Source organism: Canis aureus, chromosome 32 (assembly GCF_053574225.1).
Source record: "Canis aureus isolate CA01 chromosome 32, VMU_Caureus_v.1.0, whole genome shotgun sequence".
In the NCBI taxonomy this organism is placed as follows: domain Eukaryota; kingdom Metazoa; phylum Chordata; class Mammalia; order Carnivora; family Canidae; genus Canis; species Canis aureus.
In genome coordinates, this window is record NC_135642.1 from 32,074,386 (window position 1) to 32,088,757 (window position 14,372).

The 14,372-nt window shown below is 43.0% G+C and overlaps 1 protein-coding gene across 5 annotated transcripts in view; it reads left to right on the forward strand.

Moving 5' to 3' along the window:
• TLN2 (talin 2) overlaps positions 1-14,372 on the forward strand; it is a 426,778-nt gene that overhangs the window by 284,609 nt on the left and 127,797 nt on the right. For all 5 annotated transcript variants that reach the window (XM_077881335.1, XM_077881341.1, XM_077881336.1 and 2 more), the window contains 6 exons: positions 351-449; positions 4,255-4,422; positions 5,610-5,904; positions 7,231-7,397; positions 10,802-10,930; positions 12,083-12,196. In XM_077881335.1, coding sequence (XP_077737461.1) covers positions 351-449; positions 4,255-4,422; positions 5,610-5,904; positions 7,231-7,397; positions 10,802-10,930; positions 12,083-12,196 — 972 coding nt within the window. The remainder of the gene's footprint in view (positions 1-350; positions 450-4,254; positions 4,423-5,609; positions 5,905-7,230; positions 7,398-10,801; positions 10,931-12,082; positions 12,197-14,372) is intronic.

Here is a 14,372-nt window from a genome sequence, read left to right on the forward strand (position 1 = left end):
CCAGGGTACTTGATTAGATTCAGCCTCATAAACTAACACACATGGTCAGTACACATTTGAAGGGGATACATGTTGGTCCCCAAATTCCCATAAAGTGTATATCACCTTCCTACCAGCTGAGCAAGACTCATTGGTTGAACATTTCAAATCGATCTACCCATTACTGGTTTGTGAACCATCAGGCATTTCTTTGCACAGATTTTATCAGGATATTTAGGTCTCCCATCTGGCAGATAGTATGAGATTCTAGGTGCAGGAGAGCCAGTCCCTCGTGATTCCTCTCCCTGCACTGCTGTCTGATGGCACTGTGAGGAAATACATTTTCTTTCCAACCAATGTGTGTTTTTCAGCCTCGACAGACAGTTTTGACTGCTGCTGGAAGCATTGGACAAGCCAGTGGGGATCTTCTGAGACAGATCGGAGAGAATGAGACCGATGAGCGATTCCAGGTAAGATATTTGCAGCCCATAATTTTGGAAAGGAGTCTAAGTGATGGTCTAGACTCAAACAGGAAGAATGTATGAGAAACTAAATCTTGGTTGGGCTCTCAAGAATAAGATTGAGGAGGATTTTTAGGGGGGTGGGGTCTTTGTTAATTTTTTACTTAATTTTCAATTAAAAAACACTTCATTTACATATCATGCATCATTGTTGTGAAACGCTTATGTAGCTATTCTCACTGGTCAGTATGTTGGACATTCATTAAACACAAAAGTGGAGGAAATAATGACATGAACTCCCTTGTATCTACCGTCCAGGCTCTATACTTATCAACTCATGGCTGGTCTTGTTTCATCTTCTGGGAGCAATTTTTAACCTCATTATTCTGAAGTCCACAAAAAAGAGAAAAAAATGTGTACTCCCATAGCAGAGGTTCTCCTTTGTATTCAGAGATGGGTCTATTGTCTGCGTCTTATCCAAAGCCAGCATGGTGGGGACATTTTTTTCTTTCTGTCACTCTTCTTGTTCTGTACCAAGGATATATGCCATCTGTCCTCTGGTGCACAGCTGTAGCCACTGCTTGCAGCTGGTTTAGTGGGCTGCCAACTCAGAGAGGAGCTCAGCTTGTCTGCCTCTTTTCCCAGCCACCACAGATGAGAGGAGCTCCAGGCTGCAATGAACTTGTCTTCTCACGTACTTGTGGGCAGATGCCCTTCCTGCCTTTCTCCAACTCGTAAGACCTGATTTTAAGTAGCATAGAACTACATTCTAATGAAACTTACAGTTCGAGCCCAAGTTCTCTAGAACACGGCCTTTTCCAAATCCTATGTCAGGGAATTGGGGAATTTCATAGCATTCAGAATAAAAAGATCATTCAAGGTCATTCAGCTTTACTTGTAGAATTCAAGTTTCTTGCTTCATGAGTGGCAGTTTTGTGTGCTATTTTAATCTGGAAATACCAAGCTCCATGTATACAAGATGTGTCAGTTACATTAAGACGTGGTTATATATACTGTGATACACGGACCTTGCATCTCCTCTACTTTCCACACACCTGTGGTGCTGGGGCCTGAGGACTCATTAATATCCTGTAATGCGGTCAGTGCTGTAACATTCATGTCAGGATGGAGGGTGAACCCCGTATTGGGTGGTAGTAGTATTCCTGGAAGCCATTTCTATGCTGGGATGGCCAGCAGTCACTTAACTTGAAAGAGAATTTACAGCAGACCACATAAATAGATTCCACTAAATTCAAGCTAACTGCGACCCAGTCCTGATGTCCCCTTAGCCAGATCCCCAAACTGCATTTATACTGGCAATTGCTTTTTGTATTAGAGCAGGTAATTCTTTGTAGGCAGGCACCTACTTAGGAAAGTAAATGTGAGATTCAGCTTTTGGCTTACTAGGCTTAATTAACTTGAAGTAGTCAACTTACTTTCCTTAAAAATATTACTGCTTTCCCCAGACTGTTTGGAAAGTTTGAAAAGAAAGTCACAGTTCTTCCTGAAGACATTGCATGCGTCCTTGTATTGCTGAAGACTTTTTGTTTTCTTTTTCTCTTTGACAGACTGTTACCATCACATAAAAATGCAAACTCTGTGCTTCCTGTTGTTCTATTTAGACATGCTAGGAGAACAGGTTCAGGTTCATGGTATGGTCCTAAAGAGGCTTTCTTACCAGAGAAAGGCCTGGCTTGAATGCATAACATTTCTGTAAGATCTCTGGGCAAACATCAGTACAGTAGGGTAAATCCTGCACCCTCCTCCTGTTAGGAACAGCCCCTAGCTGACTGACACTGTGCTTCTTATGCACTATTTTTCTGATTCTTGAGATCTTATCTCAGAGCTTTTCTTGGGTTCTCAATGTACTGCATGTTCCCAGAGTTAACAAAGATTTATTTTACACAGGCTACATAATAGTGGTCTTGTTGAAAGGTTTGACAAAGGCCTTGTCAGTGACTATGGCTGTAGTATCACATTCTTTTTCTAACTGTATTTTTTTTGGACAATATTAATAGGAGGAACAGGATTTCTTTAAATTGGCCTAACAAAGCCCTTTAGAACAATCGTGAGTCTACACGACCAAATCTTGGTCCCTCTGTGAAAAGATGAATTCATATCACCTGAAAGAATACAATGACCCACTTTGGAAAGATATTTTTAAAAGTCTTGTAAATAATTTGTGACATTCAAGTTGAGAGTGTTCACTGAGCATTGAGATAGGTGTTTGAGAACTGAAACTCTGCAGGCCGTGGTTGGAGCACTTTCTAAAAGTTATGTGGCCACTGAGATCCCAAAGGGCATCTTCAGCTTTTGACACCTCAGGCTTTGCTTTTTCCTTGGACATTGAATAAACATCAGAAACCTAAAATAAAGACTGGACTAAGCTGTTCCTTTCAGACTGCTTGGTTTTTGTCCATTTTAAAATCTGCCTATGTGGTAGGTTTATGGGTTTCTGATTTGCCTGGATAGCATATAGTTTCTGCTCTGTGTAACGCTGTGCAGGCTGAGCACTCCAATCTATCTTCTCATAAAATATCTCCTTGTAAAGACTCTGTGGGTGCCCTTTGCATTCAGAATCAAAAGTGCTTTTCATTATCTGATGAATTAATAAAGACTTCTGACCACATTTCCTCTGGGAGAAAGCCTTGACATGTTTGTTCAAAATAAAAATGGCTCATATGTTTGGGATTTGTTTGGGAAGGCATTTCCAAACCAAATAAACTACCTTCAATACTAAAAGCAAAGAAGCAAATTAAATGTTAACAGTGGTTATATTTCAGGTCACACAGACGGGTGACAAATCTGGTGGGCTAAATCAAAGGATTCTCCATCCTGCAGACAGAATGCCTTTTTGTTGAGTTGAAGCATAAACTGATCTATAAAGGCTCAAAGCTCCTTGCATCTTCAGTGAGGTCGTAGCTTGTAGCTAGTTTATTTATGCAGGCTCCCTTTCCGCTTCTCATAATAATTTAATCCCTATCCAGAATACTACAGAACACTGAGAATAACTTATGTTCAGAGCACTGCTCGCTCAGCTCTTGAGCTGTAGGTATTTTCTGTGCGTGTCCAACATTGCCCTCTGGAGGCAGAAATGTGGCTGAATTTCTGATGGTAACTTGGATCCTTGTGCAAAACAGAAATCCTAATGAGAAATTTTCAAGTGGCGGGGCATGATGACTTGTAGGGCATGAATTCTATCCTTCCTGCAGCATGCTGTATTTATGGCATCTGGATATATTTCCAGCTTTTCTTGATCTACTGCATTGACCACATATTCAAGAGACTTAATCGAAACTCTCTATATTGGAGAAGTACATGAATGTGAATCAGTGGTTAAAAATAAAAACCCTCCCCTGAAATCACCCTGTTTTAGATTTAAACCTTATGCTTGGGACCACTGAGTGGCTCAGAGGTTGAGCAGCTATCTTTGGCTCAGGGCGTGATCCCGGGGTCGGGAATCAAGTCCCACATCGGGCTCCTTGCAGGGAGCCTGCTGCTCCCTCTGCCTGTGTCTCTGCCTCTCAGTGTATGTGTGTCTCTCATGAATAAATAAATAAAATCTTAAAAAAAAAACCAAACCTTATGCTACTTAATGTATAGGAGACTATATAATTAGGACACAAGTCTCTTTATGTTTAAGAAAAAGTTGACATTTTAGAAAAATAAGTGGAAAGAATATCCTTATGAAGCACTGGAAAGAAAAGTTCAAATGGGATTTTAATAAAATGTTTAAGTGGATAACACATTTATTTCTAGGCTGTGAAAAGTGATAAAAGAAAAAAGTAAATAACCTTTTTGTTCCCTACCTTAGGATGTTTTAATGAGTTTGGCCAAAGCTGTTGCCAATGCTGCTGCCATGTTGGTATTAAAGGCGAAGAATGTTGCCCAAGTAGCTGAAGACACAGTCCTACAGAACAGGGTGATTGCTGCTGCTACCCAGTGTGCGCTCTCTACATCCCAACTTGTAGCATGTGCCAAGGTAAGCTGGCTGGCAATCTGGGCCCTTTCTTCAAAGTGTCACATGCTCTGATTGGCCGCCAGTCCCTGGGGGAAAACGGAGGCAAAATTTGTTAAAATTGTCTGAGATTTAGAGCTTGCTTCAGGTGTTGTCTTTTAGATGACGCGATAGGATTTTGGTATTAACTGCCCCATTGTGCATTTATCATTTGCCATTTCTACTTGCAGATTACCATGTCTCCCCCTTGGACTCCTCACTGTGTGTTAGTTACACCTGCATACAAGGTGTTCTTGCACTGTACAAAAATGCAGTACAGCATCATGAATGGGTTCATAGGTAATCTGCCGATTTGGGAGAGCGCCTTTTGCGCTGTGCGGTGTTAAAGTGAGGGTAATCAGGATTAAGTTCATGGTTGCCAGTTAGACTGTGAGTGCTCTGAGTGTCAAACTTTATCTTGTTAAGCACCTCATCCCCAGTTTGCTAAAGAGGGAACCGCTGTCCCCTACATGTTCGTAAGAAGCTTGCGGCCAAACTCACAAGCGGCAGAGCCACAACCAGGGTAGTCTCAGGCCTGTCTGGATTCACATACTCTTTCCTCACCACCATGTATGTATTCACACATCAGAAGATGGGAGGCGTCTGTTTTCTCAACTTGTTGATGTAACATGTACTATAGATCCGGGACTGGCTTAACCTGGCATTTCCTATCCCATGGTGGGATTTGCAGTGTCAGGTGGAGGTGTCCTGAGTTACTGTTCCTGCTTTCCTCATGTACCCTCCAAGGACCCACAGATAACGACAGAATCCCCGTGTCCTTTAAAGTACCAAGAGATGCAGAGTTCCAGATGTCTCTGGAAAAGAAATACAATTCCCTTAGGTAGTCTTATTATTCCTGGCTCAGGGAGCTCAACTTAGAGGTTTCTAAAGGAAGAGACATGACATAAATACCAGAAATTTCTCCCTAGGGAAGAAGTCAGGAGTATAGTTACGTATCACTAATGAAGATAAAAATTAGTGGGCATCGAAAGTCACCAATATAGAGTGAAGTCATGAAGTATGAGAAACCGCAGTGATGGTTGAGTTTAATCCCTGGTCCTCTAAGTAAGGAACCACAACACGGAGCAGGAAAGGAGTTGGTGGAAATGTTCTTGCTCAGTAGGGACCAAGGGTTGACCCTCATGCCAAAACCTGCTCCTCTGTCACTTTAGGTGGTAAGCCCCACCATCAGCTCCCCTGTGTGCCAGGAGCAGCTGATCGAAGCAGGGAAGCTGGTGGACCGCTCAGTGGAGAACTGTGTCCGCGCCTGCCAGGCAGCCACTGATGACAGCGAGCTCCTGAAGCAGGTCAGCGCAGCAGCCAGTGTGGTCAGCCAGGCCCTGCACGACCTCCTGCAGCATGTACGACAGTTTGCCAGCCGAGGCGAGCCCATCGGCCGCTACGACCAGGCCACCGACACCATCATGTGTGTCACCGAGAGCATCTTCAGCTCAATGGGCGATGCTGGTGAGGGGACGATGATGTGGGTGCACGGGTCAGCTTGGGGTTTCACTGTGGTGACGATTGTAAGGAAGGTGATGGCTGCCTGGCGAGGGCGAGTTGTCATCAGCCCCTGTCAGAGATTTCCTCACTGAGGCAGTCGAAGACTCTGAATGGGCCCATCTGTATCCTCCTTACATGATTTAAGAAGATACAAATAATCGGCACACTTGGATTTTTGTTGGTTTTGTTTTTTAACAAACCTTTTATTTTGGAATACTTTCACACTTGCAGATAAGTTACACAGGTGTTAGAGAGTTCTTATATACTCTTCCCATTTTCCCTCCTGTTTTGCATCTTGTCTAATCCACAGCACACTTGTCAGAAATAAGAAATTAACCTTGGTGCTTAACTGTTCACTACTGACGTGATTCAGATTTCACCAGTTTTTCCACTTATGTCCTTTTAACATCCTAGGATCCAATCCATGATATCTTGAATTTAGTACATTTTGATTTTTAAATCAAAAGATTTAAGATTTAATCAAGAGATTTTAAAGCTTTTTTCCCCCCTTAATGTCAGAATGTTTTGGCATCCTTCTCAAATGATCTTTGGGAGAGGAAAAATCCCCTTACATTTGAGTAGCTTTATTTTAAATGTTTACTTTTATACCCCTCCTACTTCTAAAAGAAAATTGAAATAGATATCAGTAAAATCACAGGAACAGTAAAACCAAACACTTACTAATAATAATATCAAGACCAGTACTGGGAAGAAAAGGGTGAGCAAACAGAAAACTGAGAGGGAAAGCTGAGCCAAGGCAAATCTTAGTAATTGAGCATGAAACTGGGGTCTGTGCTTCCTATTAGTGAGAGCCAAATGACACAAATACAGTGGATCATGCGATATTATTCGTCTGGAGTTAGGCAACATACAAATGTTTTCAGATTTTAAAGATAATTTTATGCCATTATACAGAGTTTATTATAAGGGCTTTTATGTAAGTGGTTCTTGAAGTGAGATAAATAATATTTTCTAAATAAATATTTATTGAATCACATGGTAAATCCACATAATTTTGTTCCCTGCCTTCCCTTTCAAAATAATTTCTCTTTGCTTAGTTGTGTCCCATTTATTAGTTCAAGATGGAACTTGGATGTTTTGGGAGTCAATAGTCTTGGTAGCCAGTAGGAGTTATTTTCTGTCCTGGGTCTAAATGGACTGCATTGCTTAGGACCAGAGCTTGGGGGCTCCCTTCTCTCTCTTCCTCTTGCCAGAGTGGAGACTAGGCTGTGCTGGTTTTGAGCTTCAGAAAGCAGACAAACAGATGGCATTCTCAATCCCGTCCCATAGGTGAAATGGTACGCCAGGCCCGGGTCCTGGCACAGGCTACCTCAGACCTCGTCAATGCCATGAGATCAGATGCAGAAGCTGAAATCGACATGGAAAATTCAAAGAAGCTCCTGGCAGCAGCAAAACTCCTGGCTGACTCTACTGCTCGCATGGTGGAAGCTGCAAAGGTATGACATTGGATATGTTGAGTTGAAAATGGACATTATTAAGAGCTGGGATTTGGAAGGTACCCTGAAGATAAAGAATGGTCAGTTGAGTGTGCGTTTTTGTTGCTTAAAACCTATATGGTTTTGTGACCTTGATCCTTGTTGCATTGGGAAACAATGGAGAAGGGCATGGAACATGAGAAGAATACTTTTTGAAGGGAGTGGTACTGACTCAGCAATAGACAACAGAGTCTCTGCTTAGTGAGCCTTCCCTCTGTCCATTGGGTTATCACCATCAGTTTATTGCAAATGGTGATTAAACTTGAGATTTTCAACAGCAGATTCACTTAGGCCTGTTCTTTTGCCTGAAACCTTAATATACTTTGTCCTCCATTTGACTTCTCAACTGAACTCCTATCAAGATTTTACATAGTGGAGTGCTTCCTGCCTCACTGTTCTTCAAATCCCAGTAGCAGTTTTAAATATTATATAACAGCTTGAATGAATAGTTAAGAGTCAGCTTTCTGCTTTTTGACAGCTAGGCTTCAGCGTGCTGCTTCTAAAAGCCAGTGATTCTTATCCCAGGGCTCTGTTTCAGAGCCCCCCCGCCCCCTCCCCCCAAACCTTGAAATGCACGTGTCTCAGTTCTGCCCCCAAAGATCCTGATTCACAAGGTCACTGGTAAGGCTGTGTGTGTATATGCAAGTCAGTTCCACAGGAGATTCTGAGGCCTATCTCTAGGTGAGAACTGTATTAAATGGAGAAGGCTGTATTTTCCTATGTTTTTCTTTTTCTTATTATGCACCTAACATGTTTTGGTGGAATTAATAGAAAATGCAGATAAATTTAAATAAAATAAAAATCACCTTCAACTTCATATGCCTAAGATCACATGTGTAATGTATATCTAGGCATTTAAGATGCATTAAAAGCCCACACATCTCCCTGACCTCCAACAGAATACCAGTGCCTCTCAAGCTACCTAGCGTGTGAATTCTTGCATTTAAAATGTGTTATGACATGCGGCAAATCATATAGATCTTCCTTGACTGACTCACTATTATAGTCCCTTTGGTACTGTGGTTTCTTGGAGATACTTCATGAATGGGATGAAGAAAAACCCAAGGAGGGGTGGACAGGGTCTGAACTTCCTTCCTTTATGCCCCAAGCCCTATTTCATCTGAGAAGCTCTGCCCTTAACCATCCCTTTCAGCCAAAAATATATACTAGGGTTTTGTGCAGTAGTTAATTTCTTTATGGTTTTTACGAATTCTGCCCCCAGCCCTTCTAAGTCTAAGCATAGCCATTTTAAGCAAAATTTCATGTGCACAAAAATTAATGTGGCAGACTAGAAAGAACCTTAGTGTAAAATCTGATCAATCCCTATTTAACAAATAGGCAAATTAAAACTCAAGAAGACTAAGCCTACTCTCACATAATCAAGATTGAGCCAGGGCCAGTGTGTATATTTGTTTCTAGATATGCAGCGTTCACCAGACCTTATTGAATGTATCAAGTTACCAGAAACTTGTTTAAGTATTTATTTTTGATTATTTATATCAGATGGGACAATGGTTAAGTGTTTCCATAAATTCTTTTAGTTAAAATTTGTCACTTGGACTTCATGACAGTATTTTAATTTGCTGGATTTTGTTGAAAGTTGAAGAGCCTATGATGGTTAGAGCTCAAAAAATAGATTTAATGTGCAGGAAAAAAATACATTTCATAATCAGTAACTAAGATTCCAGGCCAAGATTAGTACCGCCTATCTAATGTACAGAAAGAGACGTTGCTAAGGAAGGATCCAGATGCCCACTTCAGAGTCAAGTGCAGGAATGGTTGTTCTGTGCTGCCCAAAATACCAAAGGAGGGTAAATTAGGAGTAGTTTAAATACCTGATGACCAAGAAAATAAAATGGTTTTCCTAAACTCCTGAAATAACACAAAAGTCGCCCAATCTTTTACATACGAAATACAAAACCAGAATTTTTTTAGTTGCTAGAAACACAAAATCAAGAGTACCTAAAGTGGTTACAGTTTGATTTTTTTTTTTTTTTTTGAGGAATGAACGGTATTTATTAGGTTACAGTTTGAAAGAATGGAAGATTCCCTTCAAAAGGATTACCAAAACACTTTTGTCACAGATGTTAAAACCATTCCAGCCAGGATGAATTCCTATAACTTTTATAAGTAGTTCAAAGAAATAGGTTCTTGTAAATGGCCAATTTGGCAAGTTGGGCATTTGGGAAGTGGAGACATTGGAAAATTGATTTTCGATAATTGGCGTGTGTGTTTCTGCTTCGTCTCCACCTTGCAAGCAAATATTATCACCTTAAAGTGTTCGTGAAAAGAAACTCATTCATCGAGTCTTACAACATCCAGACTCTGAGAGAAAAATCTCGATCTCTGCTTATTGCAGGTGGGAGTGGATGACTGGATGTGCTTTTAAGTCTTTGTTAATTATTGTGCCGTAAAATTATATCCTCTTCCTACGTTACTGTTAGCCTTTTCCCTACTTCCATCCATCTAAATAAAATCCATTTGCATTCCTAAGACACTTGCATTCTTTCTTTTTTTTTTTTTTTAAGATTTTATTTATTCATGAGAGACACACAGAGAGAGGCAGAGACACAGGCAGAAGGAGGAGCAGGCTCCATGCAGGGAGCCTGACATCATACTCGATCCCGGATCACGTCCTGGACTGAAGGCGGTGCTAAACCGCTGAGCCATTCCTAAAACACTTGAACAGCAACACAGTGTGGCCATGGGCTGTGCATGGTGCCTTTCTCTTTCCCTGCCAAAATAAGGGGCATGAGATAGCTCTTGTTAGTTCGGTACAGTGGAGTACCAGCTCTACTTTGCTCTACTCTCCAACTCAGGTTTTCCAGGAAAACAGTTTCTAAGCATGGTCTTTCTTGAATAAGACTTCCTTGTAGTATTTTGGATGGAGTTCCCAGTCCACCTGCTCACTGCACCCATGCCCCTGTTTATGCTACATTCTTAGCCCATTCACATTAACCTGCACTGCAAGACAGGAGAATCTTTCTGTAGTGATGTGTGTCTGTCATGCCAATTAAAATAAAGTTCTCCCTGAGAGATTTGGGCAGGGGTGAGATTTATCTTAACATCCTTTACACCACGGATATCTGACGGCAAGTTAATTTACAAGGTGATGATCTCAGATGTTTAATTATTACCATTGGATTTCTCCTGTTTACTGGTGCAGTTCTGAAACACCTCCTGGTAGATTTTTATGATGTTGGGAGATGAAACATCTTTATGATGTGAAGATCCTGCTTGAAGCATTTGCACTCTCCCAGATATTGTGTATTACCAGAAAAAAAGTAAAGCTGAAGGCATGAGCTCTGCATATGTGGCATGCTATTCCTTGAACCTCTCAGAATCTTTCTTTTCTGCTTTCCAAGGGGGCTGCAGCCAATCCAGAGAATGAGGACCAGCAGCAGAGACTGAGGGAAGCTGCAGAAGGTCTTCGAGTGGCAACCAATGCCGCTGCCCAGAATGCCATCAAGAAAAAAATTGTCAACCGCTTGGAGGTGGGTAGAGAGGCTGGTTTTCTCAGATGTCTGTTTTAGATTGCGAGGAATTATTTGAAAGAACAACCAAATTAATAAGGTAATGCCCTTACAGAGGAAGCAAAATCAAGATTAATGATACTGTTGAACGGTTAAGGTACTTCAACAATCTGAAACGTTGCTTTAGGTACATTGTACATTTAGGTCCAGTGGCACATTGACACTTTGAAAAATAACTTCAGCTCATGATTTCAGTAAGCAGAATCTTTCCTGAGTTTAGCATTCTTGAATGGAATTCAATTTTTTTTTTCCCCTAACATTAAGGGATGCCCATGTTCAGAAAGGACCTTTAGCTGAAAATGTGTATATTTTGTCAGAGGCAGTGACTCTTTCAGGACCCCCAGTAGAAAATACGGACTTGGAAATACTGCAGAACGGGAATCAGGCTTTGGTGGAAGGTGCGGGAATAAGAACACATTCTTGTCATTTTTCAGAATCTGTATTTATTCTGGGGCAAAAAAAAAGGGGAGGAATAGCAATAGGCACAAACTCTAAGAAAATAAAGTTCTGTCACAAAGATATACGAGAGACTCTCACACTAAAATTTGGGAGGTTGGAGGCTGAGAATGTACCTGTCTGATGAATCCCTCCATGTGAGTCTGCGGGATTCTGGAACAAAACTGGCCTCCTTGTTCTTGAAGGGATGTGAGAGAACAAACACAGTTGAGTACTCCAGTGGTGAAGTCTGGGCCTTTCTGAAGCAAAGCTTCCCATGGGTGGCAAGAGGAGAGCCGTGAGCATACCAGCGTTTGTGCTTCTTGTGGGGGGAAAAAAATCCCCTAAATCATTTAGACTTGATACCACTTATCAGTGCCATCATGGTCTTGGAATTAATTGTCTCTTATCTTTTTGAGAGAGACAAATGAACACTTGAGCTCTCAAGCGTGCCTGTCTTTATCACTTGTCCCAGGGATTGTAAACCAGAAGGAGATAACAGGACATGGTTAGATGAGGCTCATCAGTGGCCTTCAAAAGGCAGAGTCTGGGCCCGGAGTGCCCTTTCCTCCTCATGCAACTCTTCTGTGCCAACCCCGCGGTGGGAGGGGCTTGTAGAGATGTGTGTGTGAGGGCACACTGAAAGCCTGGCTCACCTCCTGTCCCTCTCCTCTCCAGGTGGCAGCTAAGCAGGCTGCAGCCGCGGCCACGCAGACCATTGCCGCCTCCCAAAACGCAGCAGTGTCCAACAAGAACCCTGCCGCCCAGCAGCAGCTGGTGCAGAGTTGCAAGGTGAGCCTCTGGCTGCCGGAGAGCCAGGTCTGCTGTAGATGACACTGATAGCATTAGAAGGCCAAGTGCTAGCATAATTCAGTTAAGGCTGATCATCTGGGCCCCTGATGCAGTTTGTTGAGGCTCCAGTGTTCCAGGTGTACACACACACACACACGCACGCACGCATGCACGCACACACACATCTAGTTTTTCTTTCATAAGTGGATGGCCTGCGTTTGAAGGGAGAGTATAGTACTTTTTCCAGCATCACCTTTTCTTTGTCTGGATTCTTTACTTTCTGTTCAGGAGACCAAATCAAGGAGGATCAATAACAAGGCCATTTTAGGGCTCTGAAATAGTAATGAAGCATTGAATTTCCAGAGTGCCTTTCTCCCTATGAAAGGTGGGCCTTTGCCTTCCACGTGTGCTCATGGGAAGGTTGATTCCCTGCTTTGTGCTGATTGCACCCGGAGGGTTTATTTCATCCTGTCTGGCCCAGTGACAGTGTGCGCTGGAGCTTTCTGTTGTTGTGCATTTGTTCTTCTAAGGGCCAGGCTTTGGTAGCGTGTTGAGGCCAACATGCTACAAAGGGCACAGTGAACATCGTTGTTGCTGCTTCCAGGGAGTTCACTCTCCCGGGACACCCCTGAATGGTGCCAGTCACAACAGATAATTGCATAACCGTTGCCCGCGTGTTGGCAATATGTCTGGAGTCTTCCAAAGATCTTTGCAGTGAGCACTGGGGACTGAGCGGAGAGCTATATCTGTGCCAAGGTTCTGAGAGTTGACTGCAATCCCTCCTTTTTCACATCTGCTCTGTGATATGGTTCCCATGTGAGTGGTGTTGCCTCTTCTACCTCAGAGATGGCTTTACTTCTGAGGAACACCACCCAGAGCCCTCCAGGTCCTGATTCTGGATTCTCTGAGCTAGCCCCCCTCCCCCTCCCCAGCGAGTGTGCTCAGGAAAGTCTCAACGATGCAGTAAGGCTCTGTTCTCAGCACTGTTTGCAGAACGACAGGGTTTTTCTGGGCGCCAGGCCCCTGTAGGGTGTGTGTTATTGGCGCCTCAAGTCTGCTGCCAGCATGGGTCAGAAAACCCTTCTCAGAGAGCACTTGCTACTTGTGTCCAGGATAATACTAGAGGGTGAAGTACCCACCCACCCCCCCTTTTTTAAGATTTTATTTATTTATTTATTTGACAGCACAAGCAGGTAAAGTCGCAGGCAGAGGGAAAGGGAGAAGCAGGCTTCCTGCTGAGCAGGAAGCCCGATGCAAGGCTCAGTCCCAGGGCTCTGGAATCATGACCTGAGCCAAGGCAGGCACTTAACCAACTGAGCCACCCAAGTGCCCCCACCACCTCCCCTCTTTGCAGAGCCTGAAGATACTCAGTGTCTGGGTGTCACTGTCAGGAAATGAGAGCTTTACAATTTATCAGATTACAGTGGAGAGAGGAAAGTGAACCACATTACTGGAGCCAGTCCTGAGGAAAATCTCATGGCAATATTTTTTTTAACCCTTGCTGGTATGGGTTCCAAAAAAAAATAGGTCACCATGCTAGGATACTCTTAGGACCTTCATCAGCAGTGGAGGCCACAGCGCTGTGACCGTTGAGAACCTGGTCAGTTAGGTGTGGAGTGGCCACAGAGGGGAGAACACAGAGAAGGTAGGAGGCTGGTCTCCTAAGGCATTGTGGGAGACTGACCCTCGAAGTGGCCTCGCCTCAGAAATGCTGCTCCTCCCTCCTCTACCCTGGGCATTCGAATTGTGAGTTTGAGAAATGAGGAGGGCTACTCAGAGAACGAAGACCCATAGAGATAGGAAAGGTGATGGACAGAATGCATACCTGCAAAGTGAGAACTCGAAGCACTGACAGATGCTAGCAGTTAAGTATTTTTCTTTTTCTCCATCATTGGACTGTGTGACTTGAGTTTATCTGCTGGTAAATTGTATAGGTTCTTTAATGGTTTGTGTTGAAGCTCTAAACCGTAATCAGCCAGGGTGGTATTAGTTGCAAGTGGGCAAATGCATGTAAGACCTCCTTACAGAGACTTGTACTGTGCTTTAAAATGTGGGGACCTTCAGGAGCAGAGGGTAGAGCATGTGTGGGCAACGGCTACCCCGAGGTATTGTCTTAAGATTCACCGACTGGCTTGAAAGTGGTGGATAAATCTCAGGTTTGGGACAAGCATTGCCC